This window comes from Corythoichthys intestinalis, chromosome 5 (assembly GCF_030265065.1).
Source record: "Corythoichthys intestinalis isolate RoL2023-P3 chromosome 5, ASM3026506v1, whole genome shotgun sequence".
Lineage (NCBI taxonomy): Eukaryota > Metazoa > Chordata > Actinopteri > Syngnathiformes > Syngnathidae > Corythoichthys > Corythoichthys intestinalis.
In genome coordinates this window covers 16694393-16706457 of record NC_080399.1, presented here as the reverse complement: position 1 = coordinate 16706457, position 12065 = coordinate 16694393, and the positions used below count along the sequence as shown (strand labels likewise).

At 37.8% G+C, this 12065-nt stretch overlaps 1 protein-coding gene across 1 annotated transcript in view; it reads right to left on the bottom strand.

Annotated features, from left to right (window-relative positions):
• Positions 1 to 12065, bottom strand: part of fbln1 (fibulin 1) — a 101466-nt gene that overhangs the window by 33813 nt on the left and 55588 nt on the right. The window contains exons 15-16 of the mRNA XM_057836945.1: positions 9136 to 9281; positions 4219 to 4359 (exon numbers count right to left, since the gene is read on the bottom strand). Coding sequence (XP_057692928.1) covers positions 4219 to 4359; positions 9136 to 9281 — 287 coding nt within the window. The remainder of the gene's footprint in view (positions 1 to 4218; positions 4360 to 9135; positions 9282 to 12065) is intronic.

Below are 12065 nucleotides of genomic sequence, written 5' to 3'. Positions count from 1 at the left end.
GGTTGAGACTACGCGATCGGCTCAGGTCAGCTCATCTGTTTTTTGTTTTTTTTTAACTGAAAAAAATCCACAATGGACTGAGGGTGTGAAGTTTGAAGCGCGAAGTAGCGAGGGATCACTGTATTTCCTTCCACTCCTTGTTTCTTATGAGTTACACTGTGGGCCAATTAAGAGAAAAATACTATAAATTGGTGGCACATGGAGCAAATGATGCTAGTGATTTGAGGAAAAGTGCAACTGAGCCTTTCTCATTTATATGTTCAGTATGTTTGCAACTGAACAGAATAAAGCAGAAATCGAAGGAACTTCACTTTGAAAATTTGATGGATAAATCCAACTGTTCGTAATTCAGGTCATCCGTAGTCTGAGGTCCCAAGCATAGCTTGAGCTAGTTAGCGCACATCTGTTTCTTCACAAGAGTACAAGACACATACATAGTTGTGTGCAGCCACAATAGAGCCTGAACCAGTCACGTTCTCGCAAGACAGATGTGCATGCTGACAGGCCATCCCTCCATCCATCCATCTATGGCGGGCCTGCAACTGAGCACACAAAGCAAAACAAACAATGTGCCCAGCAATGTGTCATCCTTGGCCTCAAAGCAGCCTCGTCCTTAAGAGGCCACAGCTCACTTCAACAGATAGCGAAATAAAAGATGAGCGTGACCTACACCCACAAAGCATACTTAGAGTGTTTCCTAAATGAAGACCAAATGGGTGATACAATATCATACAATATTCCCATGCAGATTATACAGTGGAAGAATGGCTTTTAGGGCCACGCTGAACTACACTAAAAGTTATGTTTTAACCGCTAGGCTGCAGACACTAATGCCAAATATTTAGCGAAACACGGAAAACAGGCCTTTGTCGTCTGACTCCACAATGAAGACAAAGGTCTCCAACGGTCCCACAACTATCATGATGGTTACACTACGCCGCCGCACTGCAATGACCGTAAAGACTTGTGTCACATGCACTTAGAGTCAACTTTGCTTTTATACCTTCTCAACTGGAACATGATAGTTTGATTTAAAGAAAGTAGCAGACAGTGGAAACATCCAAAAGTGGTCCAAACGTCAAGCAGTCAACATGCGTTCCATCAGCAAGTCTTGTGGCAACCAGGGAACTTAACTAATGTTTTGCTTTTTTGGAATTTCTGTGGCAAAGAGGTAACACAATGAAATAGAACTGCTTACACTGGATGTCCCAAAAGTCATGATGCACGTCCTTTTTTCTATTTCGTTTCAGGTATCACTCATAGAGATGGAAGGCCATCAGTATTTGACAGCTTGGGTTTTGCAATGTTTTTTACAAGCATATCATTTGCCTGCTTATGGCTCACCAATTGACATTGGAGCAGTTTTGCAAAATTGACGCCTGGCAAGAACTTTTTTCTGTCCCTCACGGCAGTTCATTGCAAGTTTGAAAAATTTTATGGCTCGCACTCTTCCAACACATAGTACAATTTACGCTTCAGATGGCAAGTTTCCCAAAAACAGGATATATTCTTGACAGACACCATGCAGCAGATGGCTGGCGACTTCACCTCAGATGAGAATGACAAACTTTAAGCCCAGAATGTTGTACCTGAAACTCCGCACCAATTAAATCTCAATTCAGTGGAGGTTTTAATGGAGTGATAAAGCTTAACTCCACCACATATTAAGTTGTCATTCATTCAATATGTATTCCTTCAAAATGCTTTCTTGGCATTGTACTGCGTTCCTATAAGACAGGGCTTTTGGCGCCATCTTGTGGCATGTTAGGATATTTCAGAAAGTGCACAAAACACATTATATGACAGCGTTTACGCGATTTCCAAGGAATATAGGTTCTGAAATGAAATTGTCATTAGGCAACCTATGTAGCCTACTTCATAGTGAACCAAATATTATGGTAATAATTATTTTGAGACTAAAACCACTCAGAAGTCAGAGGCCTACCAGATTGTGTCCCACTTTTGTGATTCAGCAGCAAATAAATGCTTACAGCCAAGGGCGTAGGTTTGCATAGGGACGATGGGGACAAAACACTACCAACTTTTCAGGATGCTCAAATTGTCCCCACCAACTTTATACAACCTAATTTAACCTATATAATGATTTCAGTTATATGTCATTTAGATATATTTTAATTGTTGTAATTGACCCCACCATTATTAATAGGGTTGTTCCGATCATGTTTTTTTGCTCCCGATCCGATCCCGATCGTTTTAGTTTGAGTATCTGCCGATCCCGATATTTCCCGATCCAATTGCTTTTATTTTTTTGCTCCGGATTCAATTCCAGTCATTCCCGATCATATACATTTTGGCAATGCATTAAGAATAAAATGAATAAAACTCGGACGAATATATACATTCAACATACAGTGCATAAGTACTGTATTTATTTATATATTATTTATTTATTTATTATGACAATAAATCCTCAAGATGGCATTTTCATTATTAACATTCTTTCTGTGAGAGGGATCCACGGATAGAAAGACCTGTAAATTCTTAAAGGATAAATGTGAATTTGTATATTGTGACTAAATATTGCCATCTAGTGTATTTGTTGAGCTTTCAGTAAATGATACTGCAGCCATTTAACTTCTGCCCAAATGCATGATGGGAAGGGCAACCATGACTGTGCGTAGGGGCACCAATTGATATATCTTCTCTGCGTTGGGAAAGAACATAGGGTGTTCAGAAAATGATCAACGACTACCTTTCTTCCCCAGATTCCTCCCACGTTATTTTTAATTGCTGAGAGAGGTATTGTAAGGCTTTAGCCATATAAAAAATGGCTCCAAAGGCTGTCAAAATTCTCTCTACTCATTATACGCTGCCTTTTAGCACTATCTATAGGTAAAACGGCGTCTTTATAGATTGAACGCGACAATGCGTGAGTGGGTCGTGCAGTGCATGCGTTACTTATTTAACGTGATTAATTTAAAAAATTTAATTACCTCCGTTAACGCAATAAATTTGATAGCCCTACTTAAAGCCAAAACTATTCTGGATGAGTGTGAGACATTTTGTCTGTAACGTTAAATAGAATTAGAAAACGATTTAAATAAAAAAATATATATATATTTAAAAAAGGCATGTCCGATATTTTTTTGCCGATTCCGATACTTTGAAAATGACGTGATCGGACCCGATCGATGAGGGATCGGGAGATCTTTAATTATTAAGTGAATTATTTTCATTATGTTGAGACTTACATGTACCTCTTTTCACTTGCTGAATGTGCCGGTCCATTTTTTCCCTCCGAAACGCTTATTTGATTGGCTGATGACTTGACCCCTCCCCCAACAAACACACTCACACACACATTAGATATCAGGGATATTAGATTTTTTTTCAGTCAGTAGCAGCCACTGTAAGAAATGTAAAAAAGACATCAATGTTGTGGAAGTGGGGAACACACCACTAATTTTGCTACTGAAAGTCTGACCTGCATCAGAGTTAGCATAACATTAAACTGTTTGAACTTGCTAACCTGCAAAATTCGCGTAGGAAGCTGCTTAGAAAGAAGGGTCCTCCTGTATGTGTTTTCTACTGATGACGTTAAATTAACTGTGAGAAAGGTAGTGAACCGTGGTCTACTGCTTTCTCCCCAATTTTACTTTTTATCTTATTTATATGGTCTCAAGAAGCCCACAGGAGCTTTCATTTTTATGTTGAGTTTGGCTGTGCTTGAGGACAAAAGCAGTAGTGTTTTACCTGAAGGACAGCTCCCTTTTTGTTTATTTTTGTTATTCCCTGACAAAGTTTTTTGTTGAGTGGTCCTAAGACAAAAGTTTTTTTTTTTTTTTTAAATTCCTGGACAGTTAAGAGATTTTTTTTTTCTTTTTAATTCCTGGATTGTTAAGATATCATGAACAAGCTTGTGTTTATTTTGTATGTTAATATAATTTAAGTTATGTTCAAATAATGCAATTTAAATTTGCTCTTAAAATCCAGACATTTTTTTCTGGAAGTTTTCAAAATGCTTCTTTAGTAGCTTTGAAAACATAGGTTTGAATTGAACCTAGGCTGAACCAATACACATAAAAGTATACATCAATACAGATTTATTTTGCATTGATCATTATGAATATCCCGTCCCCATCAAAAAGTGTACATGCAGGTTATGCTGTTATATCGCCGCTATCAATGTTGGGACCAAACCTACCTTGCTTACAGCACATAGAAAACAATTTAAATGTACACTAAAATGTTGCTCACCCACATACAGTCCATTCTCCACACGTTTAATGATGTCGAAGGCGTTTTCCACATTGCCCTCCAGGATGTTGAACTTGACGTCATAGCTGCCCAAACGGTAGGAACCATAAGCCGGCACTGTGGTTCTCAGAAAAACGATCTCTGTGGTCAGACAACACACACACAAAACAAAACAAACAAAAAACATTTGGGTCTATTACTGAAAGGTCATAGAAAGGCTTAAAAGGCCTCCAGCACATCCCCACTTACACTTTATGAGAAATGACAAGTCTCCTTCTCATGTTAACATACTCATAAACAGACTCCACATGTGGGCCAGTCACTGGCTGACATAGTATGCCAGTGATTGCAATGGTTACTCATTTCAAGCCAAGATGGCATGTAATGCAACCATGCCTAAGCATTATGGAACAGCCACTTTGGAGCAAAGTGGTTTAATGAGTGGTGGTAAGGGACAAAAAACAAATAAATAATATTAGTCATGACAACAGTGACACATGCAAAGTACTATTAAAATGCTAAAATCACTATGCTGCTGAACTACTATTTATAACTGGAAAAAATGTTATCTTTGTTTCTTTGCGGCAAGGGCGTAGGTTTGCATAGGGACAGTAGGGACATACAGTGCCTTGCAAAAGTATTTGGCCCCCTTGAACCTTGCAACCTTTCGCCACATTTCAGGCTTCAAACATAAAGATATAAAATTTTAATTTTTTGTCAAGAATCAACAACAAGTGGGACACAATCGTGAAGTGGAACAAAATTTATTGGCTAATTTAAACTTTTTTAACAAATAAAAAACTGAAAAGTGGGGCGTGCAATATTATTTGGCCCCCTTGCGTTAATACTTTGTAGCGCCACCTTTTGCTCCAATTACAGCTGCAAGTTGCTTGGGGTATGTTTCTATCAGTTTTGCACATCGAGAGACTGACATTCTTGCCCATTCTTCCTTGCAAAACAGCTCGAGCTCAGTGAGGTTGGATGGAGAGTGTTTGTGAACAGCAGTCTTCAGCTCTTTCCACAGATTCTCGATTGGATTCCGGTCTGGACTTTGACTTGGCCATTCTAACATCTGGATACGTTTATTTTTTAACCATTCCATTGTAGATTTGGCTTTATGTTTTGGATCATTGTCCTGTTGGAAGATAAATCTCCGTCCCAGTCTCAGGTCTTGTGCAGATACCAACAGGTTTTCTTCCAGAATGTTCCTGTATTTGGCTGCATCCATCTTCCCTGTCCCTGCTGAAGAAAAGCAGGCCCAAACCATGATGCTGCCACCACCATGTTTGACAGTGGGGATGGTGTGTTCAGGGTAATGAGCTGTGTTGCTTTTACGCCAAACATATCGTTTTGCATTGTGGCCAAAAAGTTCAATTTTGGTTTCATCTGACCAGAGCACCTTCTTCCACATGTTTGGTGTGTCTCCCAGGTGGCTTGTGGCAAACTTTAAACCAGACTTTTTATGGATATCTTTGCGAAATGGCTTTCTTCTTGCCACTCTTCCATAAAGGCCAGATTTGTGCAGTGTACGACTGATTGTTGTCCTATGGACAGACTCTCCCACCTCAGCTGTAGATCTCTGCAGTTCATCCAGAGTGATCATGGGCCTCTTGGCTGCATCTCTGATCAGTTTTCTCCTTGTTTGAGAAGAAAGTTTGGAAGGACGGCCGGGTCTTGGTAGATTTGTAGTGGTCTGATGCTCCTTCCATTTCAATATGATGGCTTGCACAGTGCTCCTTGAGATGTTTAAAGCTTGGGAAATCTTTTTGTATCCAAATCCGGCTTTAAACTTCTCCACAACATTATCTCGGACCTGCCTGGTGTGTTCCTTGGTTTTCATAATGCTCTCTGCACTTTAAACAGAACCCTGAGACTATCATAGAGCAGGTGCATTTATACGGAGACTTGATTACACACAGGTGGATTCTATTTATCATCATCGGTCATTTAGGACAACATTGGATCATTCAGAGATCCTCACTGAACTTCTGGAGTGAGTTTGCTGCACTGAAAGTAAAGGGGCCGAATAATATTGCACGCCCCACTTTTCAGTTTTTTATTTGTTAAAAAAGTTTAAATTATCCAATAAATGTTGTTCCACTTCACGATTGTGTCCCACTTGTTGTTGATTCTTGACAAAAAAATTAAATTTCATATCTTTATGTTGGAAGCCTGAAATGTGGCGAACGGTTGCAAGATTCAAGGGGGCCGAATACTTTTGCAAGGGACTGTAACACTACTAACTTTTTAGGATGCTCAAATCAGCCCCACTAACCTTTAAGCAAACTCATATTCATTCTATAATAAGTTCAGTTATACAGGTAATTAAGACTGTCTTCCCATATGTTGTAAGGATAGAATTGACCCTACCATTATTAAGTGAATTATTTTCATTATGTTCGAACTTACATTTACCCCTTTTCACTTGCTGAATGCGCTGATCCAACCCCCCCCCCCCTCAATTGCACGTTTGATTGGCTGATGACTTGACCCACCCACGACACACGCATGCTCACACTCACACAGCCCCGACAGAAATACATGTCGACAACATGCTGTCTCCTCCGACCCCTTTAAAGACGAGGGATATTAGAAGGTTTTTTTGGGCCAGCAGCAGCCACTGTAAGATGTTATAGAGGCAGGAAACACAGCAGTAATTTTGCTACTGAAAGTCCGACTTGCATAGCATCAAACTGTGTTAATTTGCTAGCCTGCAAAACTCGAGTAGGAAGCTACTTAGAGAGAAGTGTCTTTCTGCTGTCGAAATTATCGCATTAACGGGCGGTAATTATTTTTTTAAATTAATCACGTTAAAATATTTGACGCATTTAACGCATATGCCCCGCTCAAACAGATTAAAATGACAGCACAGTGTAATGTCCAGTTGTTACTTGTGTTTTTTGGTGTTTTGTCGTCCTCTGATGGCGCTTGGGTGCGACTGATTTTATGGGTTTCAGCACCATGAGCACTGTTTAATTATTGACATCAACAATGGCGAGCTACTAGTTTATTTTTTGATTGAACATTTTACAAATTGTATTAAAACGAAAACATTAAGAGGGGCTTTAATATATAATTTCTATAACTTGTACTAACATTTATCTTTTAAGAACTACAAGTCTTTCTATCCATGGATCGCTTTAACAGAATGTTAATAATGTTAATGGCATCTTGTTGATTTATTGTTATAATAAACAAATACAGTGCTTATGTACCGTATGTTGAATGTATATATCCGTCTTGTGTCTTATCTTTCCATTCCAACAATAATTTACAGAAATATATGGCATATTTTATAGATGGTTTGAATTGCGATTAATTGCGACTAATTACGATTAATTAATGTTTAAGTTGTAATTAACTCGATTAAAAATTTTAATCGTTTGACAGCCCTACCTTGAATCCTCGAACAAATCACTCCTCCCTGTTTGAAAGCAGTGCAGCTTTCGTACTTTTTCAACCTAAATCCGGCGTTAGATCGCTGCATGTGACCGACTGCTAACAAATGAAGCGGAGTGTTGGACGGCTGCCTTCGGGAAGGCGTGATGCAGTGAATGGGGAATGTGTCATGTCAATACATTATGAAGTCTATGCATTAGCGAATTGATTTGGAAAAAAAAGTGACATTTCAAAATTCAGGATAACATTTACATCAATGTGGATCGATACAGCAATTGGTTTAAGCAAAGATGTAATCATATGAATTGAAATGCATAACATTGATGGACATTGTCCTCTTTACATATGCTGTTTGGTTAAAAGGAATGCCTTATACCGTATTTTTCGGACTACAAGTCGCACCAGCCATAAAATGTCCAACGAAGAGAAAAAAAACCATATATAAGTCGCACCGGAGTATAAGTCGCATTTTGGGGGACATTTACTTGACAAAATCCGACACATAGAACAGATCTGTCATCTTGAAAGGCTATTTAATATAAAAATACAATAGAAAACAACATGCTGAATAAGTGTACGAACTACAAGTCTTTCTATCCATGGATCGCTTTAATAGAATGTTAATAATGTTAATGGCATCTTGTTGATTTATTGTTATAACAAACAAATACAGTACTTATGTACCGTATGTTGAATGTATATATCCGTCTTGTGTCTTATCTTTCCATTCCAACTTTAATTTACAGAAATATATGGCATATTTTATTAATTTTTAAGCTGTAGTTAACTCAAAAATTTTAATCGTTTGACAGCCCTACTGTTAACGTTAATTAAACTGTGAGAAATGTAGTGAACTCTGTTGGAAACTATATAACCAGAAAAACGTGAGCAAGAAGCTGTTTGGAGAGAGACAGGTGCTGCATAACCTCATATTTTGCTCACACAACATACACACAACATAATCATAATTACCTATGTACATTTGAAGAAAAAAAAAGGGGGGGGGGGGGGTTGGATGCCGCAAGGTACCCACACTAAGTGTTGCGACTGGTCGATCGTGATCGACGTCATGAGCACCCCTGATTTAGGATATCAATTAATTAGGTTCCTCTTTGTGAGACATATAGCCCTGATCCCCGTTCACCCAATCTGTTTGGTGTTATTATGTCGCATCCCGAGCAAAAAGTGTACATGCAGATTATGCTGGTATATCGTCCCTACCAATGTTGAGACCAAACCTACACCCTTGCTTTGCAGGGTACTCTCTATATTAAGTAACTTTATGTATAGAGTCGCATCAAAACACAGATGGAGTAAATTATTTTTTTCTTATTGTGATTGAGTCGATGCAAATGGTGGCATTAGTGTTGTTGCAGTTTGAGTCTCTAGAAGCAATCTCTCCACTCTAGTATGTCATCTGAAGCCACACATGAAGACTAGTTGCAGAACCTGCAGTCTGCGTAACAGTTCGGTCACATTCAACTATGTAGCATGGTTAAACGTTGAAAAAGTGCATACCTTCAGGTCTTGTAAACTCTCTGAATGTGGGCAGAGAGATGAAAGTGTTGGACACCGAATGCGTATCATCCATGATGCAGGCGACGTCGTTGGGCTGGCAGGTCTTGATACATCTTATTGGGTCAGAGCGTTCGGGCCGTACCGATCTAGAGGATAAAAAAAACATACACTGAAACAAATAGGCCAACACATACAGTAAAACATCTTATGTACACAATTCAGCATTAAAAGCATGAAATTATACTGTATATATATTATAATAAATAATATGAATTTGTTTCAATTGAGTGATTAGCTAAAACTTCTAGTGTCAAACACAAGGAGCACGAATATCCCTGTGTGTCCTTTTTTGTTGTTGTTGTTATTATCAGAGTGGTCGTCAAAAATGGCAGAATGTTGTTTTAATCATGTCAGTTTAACTTAGGTTTGATCTGATTCTATTTGGGGGAAAAGATTTCAAATCCAAACAAATCTACTGATAGCTTATCAGAATTTGTCATGTTTGACATTGGAAGTTCCATTGACAGACTTACTCAAAATGACAAAAATCCAATAAGGTGAGTTGATGAAGCATCAAACATGGAAAAATACATTTAAAATCTGGTTGATTAAGGAAATAAACACAAAAACCTCATGCAAGCCTTAAGGTCACGGAGCCTCATGCTGCAGTCGATGCACTCGCGAGCAGGAGATAAATGATGGCACTCACAAAGAATGATCCACAAGCATATTTGGAATTTTGGGGGCATCCCCGGTTCCACATCCCTATAATCTCTCAGTGATAATTTATGGGCCAAGGGAGTGTTTCGAAAGCCTCCCAAATTGTGACAGACAACTCCCCGGCCCTTCTCCAAAAGCAGCTCACATCCTATTATTTAAAGGTTTGTTTATTCCACGGCCTAATCAGTGACAGGTCAGATCGGGATGGAGGCTCCTAAAGCTTAATGCCACCTGAAATAGTGGTAAGGATATCTTTGTGAGAAAAAAAAAACTATTGAAAATATGGAAAAGTGTTGATTTAAAGGGACCCACAGATAGAAAGACTTGTAGTTCTTAAAAGATAAATTTTATGAGTTAAAATCATTTGATATTGAAACCCCTCTTGATGTTTTCGTTTTTATACAATTTTTAAAATTAGTTTAACTAGTAAAGAAAAAAAAATAGAAGAAGAAAGAAAAATAAAAACGACTGGAGACAAAACGGCAGACGAGACTCCGGCGTCGTAAAGTTAAAATCACATCGGGTACATCGTGACCCTGGTACTACCAGTATACAGAATATTATTTTTTTTTAAATAACACTTTTTTTAATGCATTTATTACCATAGCACTGCAATGTTAGGCAGCATAGCTACATTTGCTGTGTATCAATAGGCACCCTTCCCTGATAGCGTTTATTGAGGTGCCACATACAGAACAGAAGTCCTACTCTATCACCTTTAAAACTTAAAATACTTCACACTCAGTTGTGATATGAAGAATTCAAATTGTCTGGCTGTTGTAAATAAAGTGGAATGTAGATGTGATTAATGATTCTCCCTCAGAAATGTAAAAAAGGTGCGCTGCTAATGCTAACACTTATGCTAACACTGAGCCACGACAAAAAATAGGTCACAAATGAAATACATTAAGGGTTTGGCTTCAATATATTTAATGTGACAGTTGGTTCACATGTACTTCATTTATATTTTGCTATGTTAATTGTTTTTTTGATATTGTGACATTAAGTGTGTTCCCTCTAATTCACAGAGGCTAATGTGTTTGCTATAAGTGACAATAACTTGACAGATACTGCTGCCATTTGCCTTTATTAGTACTTGTACAAAAGTATTGTTTTTTACGTAAAGAGGGGGAAATAAATTATCACATTAAAATGGGAAATCTGATAAATCATTGAAAACTTTATACTGTATGCAGTATAATATAAGGTGACCAAACGTCCGCTTTTGCCCGGACATGTCCACTTTTCACATCCTGTCCGTGGCGTCCGGTGGGGTTTTATAAATTCATAAAATGTCCGGTTTTCATTATTTTTCACAGGACCAATTAGCCTGTGTTGAAATTGACTGACACTTTGCATAGAATACTACGGTACTACTCTGCTTCCTGCCCAGTTGTTAATCGTTTGACAGCCCTAAACAAAAGTCTAAAATTTTTAATCGGGTTAATTACAGCTTTAAAATTAATTAATCATAATTAATCTTAATTCAAACCATCTATAAAATATGCCATATTTTTCTGTATATTATTGTTGGAATGGAAAGATAAGACACAAGATGGATATATACATTCAACATACGGTACATAAGTACTGTATTTGTTTATTATAACAATAAATCTACAAGATGGCATTAACATTATTAACATTCTGTTAAAGCGATCCATGGATAGAAAGACTTGTAGTTCTTAAAAGATAAATGTTAGTACAAGTTATAGAAATTTTATGTTAAAACCCCTCTTCATGTTTTAGTTTTAATAAAATTCGTAAAATTTTCAATCAAAAAATGAACTAGTAGCCCGCCATTGTTGATGTCAATAATTACACAATGCTCATGGGTGCTTAAGCCCATAAAATCAGTCGCACTTAAGCGCCAGCAGAGGGCGACAAAACTCCAAAAAACACAAGTAACAAATTGGCATAGCACTGTGCTGTCATTTTAATCTGTTTGAGCAGGGCATGTGTGTTAATTGCGTCAAATATTTTAACGTGATTAATTTAAAAAATTAATTACCGCCCTTTAACGTGATAATTTTGACAGCCCTACTTTTATTATGAGCAGTACTTAAATAATCAAATGTCATCTACACAAAAGAGTAAGTTGAAAATACCTTTCTTCTACTATGGATGCAGATTTGCATATGTGTGCGAAGTCACAGACTGGCTTTATCATGGCGTCAACTGTCTAATTCACAAAAAAATCTTTGTCACGG